We start from the raw sequence: 19,995 nt of genomic DNA, 5'->3' as shown, positions 1-19,995 counted from the left end.
CATTGGTGATGCAGTGGGGGCCGCACGGATTGCACATATGCACCTGTACAGCCTAGGGTGGTCAGGGCTGAGTCCGGCATCTTGTCCCACGTTGCGGGAGGGGATACGTGGAGGCGACACTCCACGTGCTCGCCCGTTGTTGGTTTGGGGAGATCGAACCCCTTCAAAAGGGTCCATTGCCCCTGTCTCATCTTCATGGTAAAAAAGAGAAAAGAGGTCTGGGAAAAATCAGACGTGTGCCTCCTAAAGACACTAAGCATGAACTGGATTATCCTGCGGCCAGTGTCAGGGTGTATACGGCGGAGGAGGAGCTAACTTTTTTTATGTTTACTTAGTGTCAGCCTCCTGGCGGCAGTAGCATACACCCACAGTCCTGTGTCCCCCAATGAGACGAAGGAGAAATAATGTAAATAAGTAAATAATAGAATATGTTTTGGAAAACTAATGGTCCATTTACACTACACGATTACTGTGAACAAGTGATCCTGGGAATGCTCATTTCACGATAATGGTATATTCTAAACAGATGGCAATTCACTCACAGAAAGAACAAAATATTTTGAGCTGCACAAAAGATCGTTATTCTCGGCAGCACATTGTCCTATATAAATAGAACTCGAGCTGGCAAGTACAATGTCTATGCACAATGAGTAATCTAATAGAGATCTTTCCAGTTGGTGGACATTATACACTGTGTAACACTCAGTGTTAAAGCACCTCTAGTATAGAAACTTTGGTCAACACAATTCAGACAACAATCATTTCCAAAGAATCACTTAGGGTACCGTCACACTCAGCAACTTTCCAACGATCACGACCAGCGATACGACCTGGCCGTGATCATTGGAAAGTCCTTGTGTGGTCGCTGGAGAGCTGTCACACAGACAGCTCTCCAGCGACCAACGATGCCGAAGTCCCCGGGTAACCAGGGTAAACATCGGGTTACTAAGCGCAGGGCCGCGCTTAGTAACCCGATGTTTACCCTGGTTACCATTGTAAATGTAAAAGTAAAAACACATACTCACCTTCCGGTGCCTGTCACGTCCCCGGGCGTCCGCTTCCCTGCACTCCTCCAGCATCCTGTGTAAGCGCGGCCGTAAAGCAGAGCGGTGATGTCACCGCTGTGCTCTGACGTACGGCGCTGACACAGGATGCAGGAGGAGTGCAGGGAAGCGGACGCCCGGGGACGTGACAGGCACCGGAATGTAAGTATGTAGTGTTTTTTTTTTTTTACATTTACAATGGTAACCAGGGTAAACATCGGGTTACTAAGCGCGGCCCTGCGCTTAGTAACCCGATATTTACCCTGGTTACCAGTGAAGACACCGCTGCATCGGCGTCACACACGCCGATGCAGCGATGTCAGCGGGTGATCCAGCGTCAAAATAAAGTTTCAAACGACGTACGATTCTCAGCGGGGTCCCTGATCGCAGTAGCGTGTCAGACACAGCGAGATCGTAACGATATCGCTGGAACGTCACGGATCGTGCCGTCGTAGCGACCAAAGTGCCACTGTGAGACGGTACCCTTAACTAATAGTTTCTGCAACTTTATATTGCACCAAAAATTAAATAAACATAAACTTTGGTGCATCACAAGTCCGACATAACAGACACCAGCAACTTATGTCACAAAATTGAAATCTGAGGTATCCTGAATAGTATCCATATGCATGCCTTGGAATATGTTCCTACCGAAACTCTGAGTAACCATCCTGAAAAGGACAACCGTACGCTTTATACTTGTTTTTACTCTATTCTTATTCCCTATCCCTTCCTTGCAGTTTCTTCCAAATTCCACATGATGAGCATTCTCATGGACCATCATCTTAACCCAGTTTGTGTGGTGTGACTTTTTGGTCAAAGACATTTAGTGAAGGTAATATAACCAAAAAAATTTCAATTTATATTATTTTAATTGTCATCTAAGTATTGAAACAATACCTGAAACCTTACCTTGAGAGTACAAAATCTACTTATATACAAGCCAAATTTAATCAATTTGCAGGAGCTAGCAATAGTGGTGACATCAAGGACTTTTTGATTCAACGTTTTCATTGTAACAAAGTTTTCAGCTTTTTCTGATTGATTTACTTCACCCCGCCCCAAGATTTACATGCTGGAAGTCTGTGCTCCTGCTTTACCTTGCTATTTCACATTTACTGACATCCAAGCCTCTCTTGGGCATGAAACCCATTCCCCTTTGGGGTTCCTTGCTGCTGAAGGTATTCAAGTAATGGACAAAGGGTGCTTCTCCTGTAATTTCAAAGTAACGAATACTACTGTCACCCTGAAAGAAAAAGCAACACAGTCTATTTTATTTTTGTATTACATCAAAATACCGTATATACTCGAGTATAAGCCGAGATTTTCAGCCCAAATTTTTGGGCTGAAAGTGCCCCCTCGGCTTATACTCGAGTCACGGTCTGTGGCAGGGTCGGCGGGTGAGGGGGAGAGGGCGCTGAGGCATACTTACCTAGTCCCGGCGATCCTGTCACTCCCCCTGCCCGTCCCACGGTCTCCGGGTGCAGCAGCCTCTTCCCCTGAGCGGTCACGTGGGACCGCTCATTAGAGAAATGAATAGGCTGCTCCACCTCCCATAGGGGCGGAGCCGCCTATTCATTTCTCTAATGAAGCGGTGCCGGTGACCGCTGACAGAGGAAGAGGCTGCGGCACCGAACACAGGCAGGGGGAAGGAGCGACCACCCCCAGGTTAGCCCCCCCTTATTGAGAATTTAGGTAAAAAATGACTCCATTCGTTAGATCTTTGTTAGATCCGGTTTGATCAACCAAAATTAACGTTAGATCTCCCCTACAAAATTAGATATTTACGATCTATTTCAGGGGGGGCTAACCCGTAGCTAACCCCCCCTACTTTGAAATTTGCAGTTTTTTTGATGGATTCTAATAGATATTCGTTAGATCCGGTTTGATCAGCAAAAATTAACGTTAGATCTCCTTTCCTTCCCGAGATATTGGGGGTGACAGGTGGGGGGTTAGCTACGGGTTAGCCCCCCCTACTTTGAAATTTGCCATTTTTTTGATGGATTCTAATAGATATTCGTTAGATCCGGTTTGATCAGCAAAAATTAACGTTAGATCTCCTTTCCTTCCCGAGATATTGGGGGTGACAGGTGGGGGGTTAGCTACGGGTTAGCCCCCCCTACTTTGAAATTTGCCGTTTTTTTGATGGATTCTAATAGATATTCGTTAGATCCGGTTTGATCAGCAAAAATTAATGTTAGATCTCCTTTCCTTCCCGAGATATCATGCTGTGTTCCTCTGTTCCGCTGCTATCCCACCTGTTGTTAACTTTCAGGTAACTTTTGATATGTCATAGTGGCATATCAAAGTTTATCTGCTGACTTAAGGTACCGTCACACTCAGCGACGCTGCAGCGATATAGACAACGAGCCGATCGCTGCAGCGTCGCTGTTTAGGTCGCTGTAGAGACGTCAAACACAGCAGCTCCAGAATGATGCAGGAGCGATCCTGTGACGTAACGATGACTCACTTATCGTTCTCGCTGGTTGTTAGCTCCATGTTTAACATTGCTGACATCGTTGCTTTTGCTGTCAAACACGATACACGCCGATCTGACGACCAAATAAAGTTCTGGACTTCTAGCTCCGACCAGCAATATCACAGCGGGATCCAGATCGCTGCTGCGTGTCAAACACAACGAGATCGCTATCCAGCACGCTGCAACGTCACGGATCGTTGTCCTTCTCGTTGTAAAGTTGCTGAGTGTGAAGGTACCTTTAGGCTACTTTCACACTAGCATCGGTACGGGGCCGTCGTGCTGCGTCGGCACGACGTACCGACGCATACTGTGGAAGCGCCACACAATGGGGGCAGCGGATGCAGTTTTTCCAGGTCAGTACGAGTTCATAGACACCTAACATGACTAGGTTATTTCTTATCTAAGTGGTGAAAAAAAATTCCAAACTTTGCTAAAAAAAAAATTGCGCCATTTTCCGATACCCGTAGCGTCTCCATTTTTCATGATCTGGGGTCGGCTGAGGGCTTATTTTTTGTGTGCCGAGCCGGCGTTTTTATTGATACCATTTCGGTGCAGATATGTTCTTTTGATCGCCCATTATTGCATTTTAATGTAATGTCGCGGCGACCAAAAAAAGTAATTCTGGCGTTTCTAATTTTTTTATCGCTACGCTGTTTAGCAATCAGGTTAATGCTTTTTTTATTGATAGATCGGGCGATTCTGAACGCGGCGATACCAAATATGTGTACGTTTGATTTTTTTATTATTGATTTATTTTGAATGGGGCGAAAGGGGGGTGATTTAAACTTTTATATTTTTTTTACTTTTTTCACATTTTTGTTAACCTTTTTTTTACTATTGCCATGCTTCAATAGCCTCCATAGGAGGCTAGAAGCTGACACAACTCGATCGCCGCTGCTACATAACAGCGATCATCAGATCGCTGCTATGCAGCAGAAATGCAGGTGTGCTATGAGCGCCGACCACAGGGGGGCGCTCACAGCTAGCTGGGATCAGTAACCATAGAGGTCTCAAGGACCTCTATAGTTACTATAAAGAAGCATCGCTGACCCCCGATCATGTGACGGGGGTCAGCAATGCGCTCATTTCCGGCCACCTGGCCGGAAGCGCCGGTTTAATGCTGCTGTCGGCGTTTGATAGCGGCATTTAACTAGTTAATAGCGGCGGGTGAATCGCGATTTCACCCGCCGCTATTGCGGGCACATGTCAGCTGTTCAAAACGGCTGACATGTCCCGGCTTTGATGCGGGCTCACTGCCGGAGCCTGCATCAAAGCGGGGGTTCTGATCTCGGACGTACTATCCCGTACGAGGTCAGAAAGGGGTTAAACTCTGAATGTGGTATTGCAGAGGTTCCTTGGTGTCTCCTGCTGGCGGGGTGACGTCGCCCCTCCAGTATCCTATGCCGGGGAAACACCAGGGAACCACAGACAAGCCCTGCAGTACAAGACCCACAGGTAGCCGACAGCAAGGGAGGCCGTGAGTACCCGTGCCGCTGCAGTGAAGCGGGAGGACGATATGCAGGGGAGCACTGCTCACCGGCATCCCTCTGTTGTGGCAGTGCAAGGATTACCTGAGCTTTCCCGCTGGCAGGGTGACGTCAACCCACCAGCGTTCTGCAGCCTGGGGAAATCCCAGGGAACCCCTTCAGCACCATACATCACATGCTCACATTGGATTACAGATCAGGTACTACCAGGGCTCAAGTTCTGGGAAAAAAGTGTGGGAACTCACCCAAGATTTCCTACTTGCCCCCACTCTGATGAGAGTTACACCAACGTAGTAATAAAATAATACTGCCATACTGTGACTAAATAAAACACCATGCAAAGCCCAATATTACCCCCATACAGTGACCATAGATAGGCAGAACCTAGCTCCACAGGCGCTCTGCAGACCGCACTAGTGATTGTTACCTTTAGGCCTCTTTCACACGATCATATGCGTATTGCGCTCGTTAAAAATACAGCGTTCTCACTGCGTATTTACCGTCATATTTCACGCAGCCCAGTGATTTGTATTAATGGGCTAATCATGTAATATGCTACAAAATAGAACATGCTGGATTTTTTTTTTACACGCATTTGCGTATGCGTGAAAATAACACATGAGAATAAACGCATCGGTTTCAATGGGTACATTTCATCGTGAAATACACAGCGTATTACACAACAAATCTAAGATCAAGTGAAAGAGGCCTTATATCCAATGGTCACATGCGATGTTTGCTGTTACTGGGCTCATTTGCTTTTCCTATTTCTAGTCCAGACCGCCACAATGAATTTTCCCAGCCGCTACTTGTCTCTGTAGGATTTTTCATTCAGACAGCTACGGGTTAGCCCCCTCCCCCAGAAAAAGATCGTAAATATCTCGGGAAGGAAAGGAGATCTAACGTTAATTTTTGCTGATCAAACCGGATCTTACGAATATCTATTAGAATCCATCCAAAAAATGGCAAATTTCAAAGTAGGGGGGGCTAACCCGTAGCTAACCCCCCCACCTGTCACCCCCAATATCTTGGGAAGGAAAGGAGATCTAACATTAATTTTTGCTGATCAAACCGGATCTAACGAATATCTATTAGAATCCATCCAAAAAATGGCAAATTTCATAGTAGGGGGGGCTAACCTGTAGCTAACCCCCCACCTGACACCCCCAATATCTCGGGAAGGAAAGGAGATCTAACGTTAATTTTTGCTGATCAAACCGGATCTAACGAATATCTATGAGAATCCATCCAAAAGATGGCAAATTTCAAAGTAGGGGGGGCTAACCTGTAGCTAAGCCCCCCCCCCACCACCTGACACCCCCAATATCTCGGGAAGGAAAGGAGATCTAACGTTAATTTTTGCTGATCAAACCGGATCTCTACGAATATCTATGAGAATCCATCCAAAAGATGGCAAATTTCAAAGTAGGGGGGGCTAACCTGTAGCTAACCCCCCCCCCACCTGTCACCCCCAATATCTCGGGAAGGAAAGGAGATCTAACGTTAATTTTTGCTGATCAAACCGGATCTTACGAATATCTATTAGAATCCATCCAAAAAATGGCAAATTTCAAAGTAGGGGGGCTAACCTGTAGCTAACCCCCCACCTGACACCCCCAATATCTCGGGAAGGAAAGGAGATCTAACGTTAATTTTTGCTAATCAAACCGGATCTAACGAATATCTATGAGAATCCATCCAAAAAATGGCAAATTTCAAAGTAGGGGGGGCTAACCTGTAGCTAACCCCCCCACCTGTCACCCCCAATATCTCGGGAAGGAAAGGAGATCTAACGTTAATTTTTGCTGATCAAACCGGATCTAACGAATATCTATTAGAATCCATCCAAAAAATGGCAAATTTCAAAGTAGGGGGGGCTAACCCGTAGCTAACCCCCCACCTGACACCCCCAATATCTCGGGAAGGAAAGGAGATCTAACATTAATTTTTGCTGATCAAACCGGATCTAATGAATATCTATTAGAATCCATCCAAAAAATGGCAAATTTCATAGTAGGGGGGGCTAACCCGTAGCTAACCCCCCACCTGACACCCCCAATATCTCGGGAAGGAAAGGAGATCTAACGTTAATTTTTGCTGATCAAACCGGATCTAACGAATATCTATTAGAATCCATCCAAAAAATGGCAAATTTCAAAGTAGGGGGGGTTAGCTACGGGTTAGCCCCCCCTGAAATAAATCATAAATATCTAATTTTGTAGGGGAGATCTAACGTTAGTTTTGGTTGATCAAACTGGATCTAACAAAGATCTAACGAATGGAATCATTTTTTACCCAAATTCTCAATAAGGGGGGGCTAACCCGGGGGTGGTGAAGGAGCGGGACGCCGGGAGCACGTAAGTATCGCATATTCACCTGTCCTCGTTCCACACGCCGGGCGCTGTCTCCATCTTCCCGGCGTCTCTCTCTCCTCACTGACTGCAGGCAGAGGGCGCGATGACGCATATAGTGTGCGCGCCGCCCTCTGCCTGATCAGTCAGTGCAGGGAGACGCCGGGAAGATGGCGCCGAGAAGCTGCAAGCAAGACAGGTGAGTATGTGTTTTATTATTTTTATTGCAGCAGCACAGCTATGGGGCAATAATGGACGGTGCAGAGCACTATATGGCAGAGCTATGGGGCAATGGTGCAAAGCACTGTATGGCACAGCTATGGGGCAGTAATGGTGCAGAGCACTGTATGGCACAGCTATGGGGCAGTAATGGTGCAGAGCACTGTATGGCACAGCTATGGGGCAATAATGGTGCAGAGCACTATATGGCACAGCTATGGGGCAGTAATGGTGCAGAGCACTGTATGGCACAGCTATGGGGCAGTAATGGTGCAGAGCACTGTATGGCACAGCTATGGGGCAGTAATGGTGCAGAGCACTGTATGGCACAGCTATGGGGCAATAATGGTGCAGAGCACTATATGGCACAGCTATGGGGCAGTAATGGTGCAGAGCACTATATGGCACAGCTATGGGGCAGTAATGGTGCAGAGCACTGTATGGCACAGCTATGGGGCAGTAATGGTGCAGAGCACTGTATGGCACAGCTATGGGGCAGTAATGGTGCAGAGCACTATATGGCACAGCTATGGGGCAGTAATGGTGCAGAGCACTGTATGGCACAGCTATGGGGCAATAATGGTGCAGAGCACTATATGGCACAGCTATGGGGCAGTAATGGTGCAGAGCACTGTATGGCACAGCTATGGGGCAATAATGGTGCAGAGCACTATATGGCACAGCTATGGGGCAGTAATGGTGCAGAGCACTATATGGCACAGCTATGGGGCAGTAATGGTGCAGAGCACTGTATGGCACAGCTATGGGGCAATAATGGTGCAGAGCACTATATGGCACAGCTATGGGGCAGTAATGGTGCAGAGCACTGTATGGCACAGCTATGGGGCAATAATGGTGCAGAGCACTATATGGCACAGCTATGGGGCAGTAATGGTGCAGAGCACTGTATGGCACAGCTATGGGGCAATAATGGTGCAGAGCACTATATGGCACAGCTATGGGGCAGTAATGGTGCAGAGCACTGTATGGCACAGCTATGGGGCAATAATGGTGCAGAGCACTATATGGCACAGCTATGGGGCAATAATGGTGCAGAGCACTATATGGCACAGCTATGGGGCCATAATGAACAGTATGGAGCATCTATTTTTATTTTTGAAATTCACCGGTAGCTGTTGCATTTTCCACCCTAGGCTTATACTCGAGTCAATAAGTTTTCCCAGTTTTTTGTGGCAAAATTAGGGGGGTCGGCTTATACTCGGGTCGGCTTATACTCGAGTATATACGGTATTAGTATTGAGCATGGTGTAGAATTTTACTGAACTTCTTTAGGTATTATATGTGAGTAAATGCCAAAACTACACTCCTCAAAATTGAAATTGTAAGACCAAATAGGAAAAGTGATGAAACTATAGAACTAACTGGATGGATAGACATTTTAATAATATGCAAATGATGAAAAATAGAAACAAAATTTTAATACCATGTTGATTTATTCAGTATGCCGTCTTAGTGCCACGTACAGAAATCCCGGCACTTACTCTTCTTGGCTGCCATCAATGATGTTATTAATGGTTGTCTGAGGAATGTTCTGCCTCACTGAATGCACTTGGGCAAATCAATTTGCAATTGCCAACCAATGACATCTCAGATGTGCTCTATGAGAGACAGGTCCAGAGAGGCTGAAGGCCATGGTAGCACATTTAGGCCAAGAAAGCTGCTCACTGTAGCACAAACAATATGTGTCCTGGCACTGTCATGTTGAAAAAATGGCTCCTGGAACATTTTGGAGATATGGCAATGCCACTGGTCCCATGACAAGATCGATGTCACCCCAAGCTGTTAGTGTACAAAAGTCCAGCTAGTGCACAATATGCCACCCTATGCAAGAGTCCTGGGAGTAGGGCCAGTGTGACGTTCCCTTGAGTGGGATTCTCCCTAACCATAGACTTCCATTCCAGCCTCCATTGCTCTGCACCTTGATAACCTTTGATAGTAGTGGCATGAGGTCACTGGAACATCTTTATCTGGACTTCTGGCTTGTATTGAATGTTATGCAAATGCCTTCTTTGTAATATATTAGAGAAATGTTCTTTTTTTTTGCCAACATTGATAATTCATTATCAAAATTCTCAATTCTGGGGTAAAATCTGTATTCAATGAAGACAGACTTTCTCATTACTGAGATAGGAGATGGCAAGTGCATGACCATCGTCCAACGACCACGCCATTTTTATGTGGCAACCGGAACAGGAAAGTGAAAACTTTCTGGAGTGGTACTTAAATGTGGGCACCCTGGGAGCCTCTTGTGATTACCAGGTCCCACGACATCATGACATTTTGTGAGGCCTAGTCAGAACTCATGACATGCATTTTTTCCTCAATCCTATTCTGAAGGTTAGTCTGATGCTACCTCAGGTTTACAGACCCTCTCTATCCTCTCTTGAATGCTTTTCTAACCTGATTAATGAACAAATCAAGGTTTAGGTTGAATAAAAATAATTTTCAGCCAAAAATATATGCATATAAGTAAAAAAATTCCCTTCAAAAGTGTCGACAGCCTTTAAAGAGGACCTGTCTTTTTGCCATAAATATGTAATTTGTAGACCTGTTTTTTTTTCCTGCATCTCCCCGATCTAGAGACATGACCCCTCTTCCCTGTATACAAAAAATTAGTCTATATGGCCAACTGGGTGTGGTCCTCACAGAAGATCCACACAGAGGATAGTTGATGACCATGCTCACTTGGCTAAAAATGAATTCATTTCTATAGGTTATATGAAGCATACATACTTACCTTGCCACAGAGGTAGACTATACTGGAGTCAGGGTCATAGAAGGGAAGCAATACTCCATTACTGGTGTCCATTTCTTGTAATGCAATAGGTTCATCGAAGTTACTCTAGACAGAAAAGGGGTTGTGTCAATGCAAATGCAGTGGGGGCATTAAAATATAATATTTTATTTAGCTGTTTTCTAATGTCACGTATAAATATTACAAATAATATATACTCCCTAAGAAAAAAAACTATTCTCAAAAATGTAGATCAGTGCAGGAGAGATGTTAATAAACTTCAGAAGTCATAGCATTTTACTAGGATTACATGGCGGCAAATCTCAGAGTTACATCAATTATATATTTAGAGATGACCGCCGCTTGGTCAGGAGACAACTGGTGAATAGATGCTGACTGACACCCACTAAAAGTATCCCTTGCATTATACGGAGGGGTTGTCAGCCAACAATTTTATGTAATTCAGGGTGGGCTTGTATGTTAGTAATCTCCCACCTGCGATGTGTGATGCAACATGGGGATTGCAATGTCATATCTAATGATTGACAATAGGCTTGTGCTGTACCTCGCGAAAGTCGCAAAAAGTGCTACTACTTGTAAATACGCGTCATCAATACATTGTGAATATACTTGAGGAAATAACAAATTCTATTCTTCATAACATCGTAACATTCATTACTTAATTTGATGACTTTGTGACTCAAAAAGTTATAAATTTAACATTACATTAGTGTATAGTTAGTTAATTTTATAAGAAACATAGATATAAACACATACATAAATGTTTGCACGCACGCTTTGAATATATTTTTTCTACTGTTATGGGTTAACTTTGACATACCTATCATGCATTGATGCATGACCTAAGATATCCAGGACACCATGCTGACACACTGCATTCTAAAGCCAGAATTTGCACTGCTATTATCTACTGTTAGCATAAGATCATTTTACAATATGGAAGGCCTTTCTCCCTTAGAAGTAAATGCTATATATATATATATATATATATATATATATATATATATATATATATATATATGATGGGTGCTATTAGCTACAACCCCAGCAGCTTTGATGGTCTTCCAAGTATTTACTTCTGCACTTGATAATGTATATGAGAGAACATGGGTTAAAGAGAAACCGTGACAAACTTTTTGCTGTCCCATCTGGAAAAAAACAGAGAGCAGAGGCAGAGACCCTGATTTTAGCACCTGTCTCTCTTACTGGGCTTCTTTCTGTAGTTTTGATAAATCACTGTCTTATCTGCTGCTGGTCTGCTATTCTTCTCAGTGATAGCCTTCTGCAATATCATCCACAAAATTCATAAACTCTGACTATATCCACCCCCTACCATTGATTTGCAGCTTTCTACCTATGGAAAGTGTAGGAAGAAAGTTGTCAATTAATCACTGGGAAGGGATTAGACACATATAATTGAGAAGACTAGCAGAGCTGCAGCAAACAAAACAGTGATAATATCAAAACTCCCAATAAGTGACACCACTTTTCTTTGATTTGAAGCCACAGAGATTTAAAAAGCATTTACATTCAAAGTATAGAAATATATGGAGGTTTTAGCTTATTATAGACTGTGAATGTCTACTCTTGGCAAAAGGGGCTCCAAGGATAGAAAATCAGTGGCGGTTCATATCACAATACAATTCTGCTAGTAGGGCTGTTTGGAGATTGTTGATCCTCCTTCCTATTTGCTTCATGCTTTCTCATTGTGGAGAGGAATCCTTGACAGTTCATTGAGAAGATCTGATTTGGCCCCTTTCTTTCATGGGTACATATCAAATACCTTGCCAGCCTCCAGTATCTGTACAAGCCAGATTATCAATGTTTTACCTGCCTGTCCAAGTAAGATCCAAAAGAACAATCTTTGCTTCAATTAGAGGTTTTCTAGGAAATAAAAATGTGTTTCCATCCATCTCTCAACAACATCCTAGAAATGGATATAAAAGTCCATTCAGACAATCATTGGATCAGGCAAGTAAATGATGGTGAATGGCATTTTGGGCCATCTCTGGTGTTTAAAACAGAATTCTGAAGAAAAAAACGGTGCAGACCAGGTAGACATTAGAAAAAGAGCCGCAGTGGATTGATCAGGGAAAATATTACTACCAGTCTTAGCCCTTTAAAAACAATTTTTTCGCATTTTAATTTCCCATGTAACCTATGACAAGCTGTGAGGCTGGGTAGTCAAGAGGTTAGAGGTCAAAAGCCAAGAGGGTACATCATAGACAGGAGGTTTGAGACAAAGGATCACGACTAAAGGGCTAGGCAAACGGATGGTCAAGACAAATTCAAAGTCGAGCAGCAAAGATCGAAATACCAGACTAGGAGTAAAGAACAAGCACACACCTCTTGAGCAAAGCTAAAATTGGCAATGACCTAACATTGGCAGCCAGTTAAATAGCCTGACAATTATCCAGAAAAAAAACACTTGTAGGATAAACAATACATTGACAGCCTGACAAGCCCCTGCTATCCATAGAGCGGCTGTGCTGTCACTCACACCACTGACAGCCCGACACTACTCTGCTGTCCATAGGGTGTCTGAGCTATCACTCACAACTTTCACAGCACGACATGCCTCTGCTATCCATAGGGTATGGATCCATAGGGTGATAGGGTGTCTGAGCTGTTACTCACAGCGACCCTACAACACAGCGAGTGACAAGATCATGACAAAACTTCTGTAGCCTAATAAAAACTGTTCTGAAAACATTAAAGTATACTACGTTTGTACAGATCAAAAAGATTAGACACCATCAGCATCAGAAAGGAGACATTACATGATCAACCTCATCCTCTATGGAGTCAAAAGAACCTCTCAAGGGACCCCGCATTGGTAGCAATTTAGGGGACAAAATGGACCTTAACAAGCCAAACTAAAGAGGTTGGCCATTACTTTTTTATTGATGGTCTATCCTTGAGCACCCCCACTGATCATCTGTTACCGGCGTAGGCCAGAAGTTTTCGGATGTTGCCGGAGCACAGAAGCCCCATCAAAACTATAGTGGCCGTGGCCTGGTGCTGAAGAAGATCCACCCACTATTCAACTGAATAAGGGATAGATCTGCAGTCCAAAGAAGAGAGGAAAATGTTCAGCTTCACAAACATGCAAATATTTATTTAGTAGAGGAGTACAAAAAATGTGCAAAAAAAAAGTTAAGATATCAAGAAGAAGACAAGTTTAAAACATTAACGCGTTTCAGCCGAATTTGTATCTTTGTATTTCTGGCTTGATAAAGGTCTACTATGGCTGCAATGTCACATCGTCTACCTCATTTTTGTACCCAGGTTATGTGATTTTGAGAATGGAATAAAAGCTACGTCTTATCCCTATATACTCTTTGGTGGAATGTTTGCAATCCTTACTGCTTTGGACCTTGTAGTTGGTCACACAGAGTCTGAACCACCAATGGTGCATGAGAATTGCTCATTGATCTACCCTTATTCAAGGGTTCATGAATAAGGGTGTCACACACCCGAAACGCGTTGATGTTTTAAACTTGTCTTCATCAGGATATTTTAACTCTTTGTGCACAATTTTTGTACTAATCCACAAAAGAAATACTTGCATGTTCGTGAAGCTGGACGTTTTCCTCTCTTAATTGGTCCTTTCAGCATCAAGGCTTAGACACCACCGTTGCTCCGAACTGCCTGGAGATTCAATGTGGATGAGCTGGACATTTTTCCCATTTCTCTATAGATCTGCAGTTCCCGGCCGCGATCACTATAGAAATGACAGCTGCTGTATCCGACAATTTCTGGATGGTAACAACTGATTGGCGGGGATGCCGAGGATGTCTCACAAATCAGGTATTGATAACCTACGGTATTTAAAGGATAGACCTCCAATAAAAAAGTAGTGGCAACTTTAGATTTACATCTGGTCTTGTCATAGCACAATATCTTTTAAATTACTGCATTTTTTAATTTAATTAAATAAAACCACCTTATTTAAGGCTCTTGTTGGATATAAACACTAATACCTGCAATGAGAAAGTTTGTTTCGGGGGACGCCTGTAAGACGGTATTTGCTCCACAGAATTTAGGAATATTTTTTCACTATAATTAGACATTACTACAGTGTTAAAGATGCTAAATGTTGGTAATGATGAATTCTCCCTCAATCTTTACATCTCTCTTATCCGGCAGGGTAGTGGTACAAATGCGACCTTATGCTTTGGAAACAGTGACAATAGCAATGAAATTCCTAATGTCTGCCATTACCGGGTCCCATAAGCCCAGCTCTCTTTGACTCATCCGTGTAAAGCCCGTTGTAAAGATATTTCCATCTCTGGTAAAGATGGCTCGCATAGGTCTCATCCCCTCATGGGGGGAAAGTTTTTCCTGTGAATGGGAGGAGGTAAGGTGGAAAACAAATTGGTCATATCATTTTTATAGACACAAAGGCTCAATGTCCTGGCAGGAAGCATAAGACAGTATGTTACTGGCCCCTAATTCTCTGCAGCTATAGTTACGAAGGTGACCCTGGATGAAGAGTTCTGGAGACGAGTCAACTATCCAGCCAGCATGTCCTGGCCATTATGTCCACACGTCTCGGACATCACTAATAATAGAAATCAGGCCAACTATTCTGTTGTTTCTCATCGCTCAACAGAAATGGGAAACATTCGTTACATGGCACACAGATTTTCCAACATGTGGGGAAGCCAGTGTTTCATCCAAACATCGGGATGGCAAAACATTAGGAAAATCAAAGACCTACATAAAATGGTTGTCCATCGTTAAAGACATAGACTTGTATTAGCGATGGATTGTGACAGATGGCCTCATGCTTCATCCGTTTTTTGCCGGATCCGTCGAAAATTGTTTATATGGCGGCAGGAGAAAACGTTCATAATAACGTTTTTTGTGTCCGTCGAAAAAAAGGGACAGCGACGGATCCATCGCTGTCCTTCGTTTGCTAGAATGGAAGCCTATGGCGCCGGATCCGTCACATTTGGAGAATGTAGGATACATTTTGTGACAATCAGATATGATTTTGTGGCTCATCAATATCCAAATAAAATTTTAGAAGCTATGCCGACATACTCAGCTGTAAACAATAAGACTGTCCCATATACTAAAGAAAAACGGCCAGATGTCCTTTCTCTGCCACCTTGGTATCTGTGCGGTCCTCAGGGGCCAGTATAACAGTAAGCGGAGAGATAGGTAAAGTAAATAAACATGCAGAACACCTTCTCATACCGGATCCCACAGAGCCAGCTGCCGTTCACTCATCTTGCTGAAACCGGTGGTGAATATTTTGCCATCAGACAGAAAAATGGACTTGATCGGCCGAGCCCCTTCATGAGCCCCACTTTTCTCCTAGGTTGTTGGGTTAGCAGGTTAAGGTCACCACAAGTTGAAAACACAAACATGCATGAAGATTTAGATTAGTGTCACACCAGTATCACCTCATATTCCAGTTATCCACTCTTTGGTAAATAGATGCAATTTTAGAATCGTCTAAGGGGTGTATGGGGAAGACTATGGCTATGTTCACATGCAGCGTTTTTTTTCTGCAGCCAAAACCTGCTCTCTTGGCAGGAAAAACGTTGCATGCAATGCTGTGTTTTTTGCAGCTTTTTTTTTTTTTGCACCATATTTTGGATGCGGATTGCATGTGCTTTGTCTACGGAACATGTTTAATATGTTTAGTTTTATTCTCCAAAAATACTTGCAGCAAAACATGTTGTTGCGTTGTCTTTTTTTTATAGCCATTTTTTTCACTTTCCCATCGCTTTCTGTGGGTGAAAAAAAACATGCTGAGCAAAGAACTGACATGCTGCAGATTTATAAAAACGCAGCAGTTTACCAATTTAGCCAGTAAAAAAAAAAAAAGGGTGTCCATGAGCAAAAAATGCTGCAACAATGCAATGTGTGAACATAGCCTATCTATGGAAAATAATTCTGCAACCAGGAAAATAACACTGCAGATGCCATGCTAGTAAATGGTTACAGTCCTATAGTGGTCTCCAATGTATCCAATGCTATATTCTAGAATTCTAACAAAACACTTGTGCTCCCTTACAAAATATAGTAGGGCTTCTGCTGCAATAGATAAGACCTAGTCTAACATATAAATATCGAAAAATAGGGCAGAAATAATAATCTATGCAAAGAGAGACCCTTCATAAAACTACAACTAGAAAAGAGGACTCACGAGTTAAATTATATATATTAACAGTATGATTTCACGGATAGCGCGATGATCGGTGACGAAGGTTTGCGGTTGGATAATTGTTTATATGGTTGGTAAAGTTGTATGGAGAACATATTTATATCCTTAATTAGAGCTAAGCCGGCTCTAATCTCTCTCCTAGTTTAGGTGAGGCAGAAAGAGAGGACGCCCCTACTAGCACGGGTGTGACGTCACATGCCAAGGACACTGGAGAGTCCCGCTACTAGTTGAAGAACGGGTCCAAGGAGACTTTCTGTCTGGACCAACCACTACTGTGGACCGTTTTACCTTCCCAACCAGATGAGCTATTATTCAACCACAAAAAAAAACCATCACCAATCATATCTCTGTTACCTAATAACTTCAGAACATCATCTAGAAGTCAGAGCATTATTAGGTTATAGTCACACGTTGCATTTTTGCTGCGTTTTTTTTCTGCAGCCAAAACCTGCTGTCTTGGCAATAAAGAAGCTGCTTATAAAAAGCAGGTTTTGCTGCCTATTTGCTGCCTATTTTCGGCTGCATTTTTATCAGGTACATTTGTCTCTTGTGTATGGTGATAAAGTTTAGTGCATAAAAAAAACAAGATACAACTTCCTTGGGTTTTTGCACCAAAGATGCAGCAAAACTGATACCTGCATTTTTTGCTGCATCTTTGCACATACTGTACTCATTACTTGCTATGGGTGAAAAAAAGCTGCAAAAACTGTGAAAAAACCGCTGAAAGAAGTGACATTCTGCAGATTTCAAAAAGGCAGCAGTTTTCCAATTCAGTCATGAAAAAAAACAATGTGTGTGCCTAAGATTTCTGAAATCTCATAGCTTTTGCCGGTACTGTAAAACGCAGCTTAAAATTTGAATTGAGAAAATGCAGCAAAAATGCAATTTGTGAACATAGCCTTAGGATATGTCATCAAGATTAAGTATTTGGTGCAGAAATTTCGGTACCATTTCTGCATCGTGTGCACAGGCCCACCTGCGACACAATCCACCGCCAGATGTGTCTGGCAGCGGTTTACTCCCTTTGTGCTATAAAGAACACTTGTACGCTAGGCTGAGGTGAGCATCCATGTGTATGATGGGGTCAGAAAGATACTGGGCACTGAATGCGTAATCAGCCGACATCTATCTGATATGGATTGCCATTAATTGGGACCAGTGAGCCTAAAGTGGCTGTCTAAAAACAAATGATGGCAGCATAATTAATCAGAACATTCTATTGTTGTCAAAGGGCAAATATTGAGAAAGAGCAGAGTAGATATGAAAGGAACATGTATTGTATGTGCTGAGCCAATGATCATATTCCTGCTCGGGTGGAAATCTTCAGCATTACTTGGCCCATATGGGCTATAACTATTAGATCCGTATAAAGACATGCAGACTTGTAGGACATGCAAACTAGCATTGCATTCACAGCCCTCGTATCCAGAAGTCCGGCCATCACCATATTACAACCAGTACTCCTCTCTCACTATGGGGTCCCCTGCCGGTCTCAAACAATCAACATCAGGATGGGATATTGTATGATTACTGCAGAAAAATGTCAGTGATTGGCTGCAGCAGTCACATGATGACAACTCCGGATGTTGATGTCGAGACCGGCAGGGGACAAAGTAGCGAGTGTGGCAGAGGGATGTCAGTTTGGGAGGTGATTTTTTTTTTTCATTACACCACCCATGACTCATTGACAATAACATATATCATAGGAGGAAATGCCTTAATAAATCCTATTTTACATGGAGGATGTAGGTACAATAATGATGACTGAGGTCCAGTATTAGGCAGCTGCAGCTTCAGGCTCTTTGCAGACATTATCCCGTACTTTGAAGATTTAGTATAACTCATAATGTAATGTGGTGATGCCAAGGCTGTGTGAGAAGATCAAAGAAAAGGGATATGAATGACTTACAGCCACTATTTCTTGCTTCCGAGGGTCTATAACACGTAATTTCTTATCTTTGCAAGTAGTGGTGATGAGACTGCCATTATAGTTCCAGCAGACATTGTAGACGAGGTCACTATGCATCTCATCCAAAGTAATGAGCGCCTCGCCAGTGCCCACGTTCCAGATAATAATCATGTTATCACTGCCTAACAGCAAAGGAGAAAGGACAAAATTATATAACATTAATATAGCAAATAATGATAGATTCCAGCTTTATAGTTATAGCGAAAGGACTTGCCCCATAAACAACACTTGCCACCTATTCACAGAAGAAGTGATAAATGCCTCATTTCTGGGGGTCCGATTATTGGGCCACAATGATCACAAAGTCCCCTGTGCGAATGTGGCGGTTGTATATATGTGTGATCACCGCTCCGATCACTTCTAAGGGTTGATCTGGGCAGGAGATTTTATATACCAGATTTTTTTTTTTAAATTCATTTCTACTTACTTTAGGTCTAAGGGGCAATGTTTCTCCCTGTGAAGAGCGGCACACTGGCTCTGGCATGCTAAGGTAAGGAGGCTTATTCGCCGTGCAATGCTCCTCTGGGAAAATTAATATGCAAATTGGCTCTTCAGAGAGGAACAGTCTTTAACTTTATAGCACCACCTATTGGAATCAGCCATCCTACCAGTCACTATCTACTCTTTAAGGAGCCATGAAATGTGACATAGTAGAAAAGCCAAATCAGAATCTCAGTTTGCAAACCCTGTTTCAGGGTATTGCCCCTCATCAGTGCAAAGTATGAGAACAGATTTGGCTGAGTGAGAGGCTCTGGACTGAAGTCCAAGGGGCAACGTCTCTCCCAGCGGAGAGCAACATACCGGCTCTGGAATGCCAAGGTAAAGAGGCTTATTCGCCGTGCTATACTCCCCTGCCAAATTTAATATGCAAATTGCCTCTTCAAAGAGGAAGAGTACTTCCAAAATTCTATCGCAAAGGGGTTGTATGGCCATTTAAAGGGGTTATCTGGGACTATTTTATTTTTTTCTCATGGGGCAAAGAACTGACAGGTGCAGACACAGAGTGATCACAAACTGCTCCACCCAGCGATTCTGCTGCTTCATTTAAACGCTTCTTCTTCCGAGTTGCTTTATCAATGGGACATGACTGCCAATGTCATGCTGATTGACATCTGGCTCGCAGTTAGGCAGCGGACAGCTGACTGTCAAACAGCATTAAGAGTTCAATGGTAAATTTATGAATACCTACCGCCACCACTAGGTGGGGCTCACTCCATATGAATTTATACAGCTCCTATTTAAAGGGAACCTGTCACCACGTTTTTGGAAGATGGGATAAAAATAGCGTTAAATAGGGGCAGAGGTGGGCGTTACATTAGTGTGTTTGTTATGCGTTTATTACCCACCTAAGTTGCCGAAATACCTTTGCAAAGTCTCCGTTTTCGCCTGTCAATCAGGCTGGTCTGGTCAAAAGGGCGTTGTCTTCCCCCAGATTTTGCGTAGTTTTCCGTTGGTGGCGTAGTGGTGTGCGCATGCCCAAGGTCCCGAAT

The 19,995-nt window shown here is 43.3% G+C and overlaps 1 protein-coding gene across 2 annotated transcripts in view; it reads right to left on the bottom strand.

Moving 5' to 3' along the window:
• The window catches only part of CORO6 (coronin 6), a 178,075-nt gene that overhangs the window by 8,224 nt on the left and 149,856 nt on the right, over positions 1–19,995 (bottom strand). Inside the window, exons 5-8 of one of the 2 annotated variants that reach the window (XM_077294293.1) lie at positions 18,446–18,627; positions 15,561–15,680; positions 10,338–10,442; positions 2,144–2,289 (exon numbers count right to left, since the gene is read on the bottom strand). In XM_077294293.1, the coding sequence (XP_077150408.1) occupies positions 2,144–2,289; positions 10,338–10,442; positions 15,561–15,680; positions 18,446–18,627 (553 nt within the window). Of the gene's footprint in view, positions 1–2,143; positions 2,290–10,337; positions 10,443–14,579; positions 14,700–15,560; positions 15,681–18,445; positions 18,628–19,995 lie in introns of both variants that reach the window. The other variant, XM_077294294.1, reaches the window with a different exon arrangement.

This window comes from Ranitomeya variabilis, chromosome 3 (genome assembly GCF_051348905.1).
Source record: "Ranitomeya variabilis isolate aRanVar5 chromosome 3, aRanVar5.hap1, whole genome shotgun sequence".
Classification (NCBI taxonomy): domain Eukaryota; kingdom Metazoa; phylum Chordata; class Amphibia; order Anura; family Dendrobatidae; genus Ranitomeya; species Ranitomeya variabilis.
Note: the sequence above shows the minus strand (reverse complement) of the source record. Positions and strands in the feature narration are given on the sequence as shown.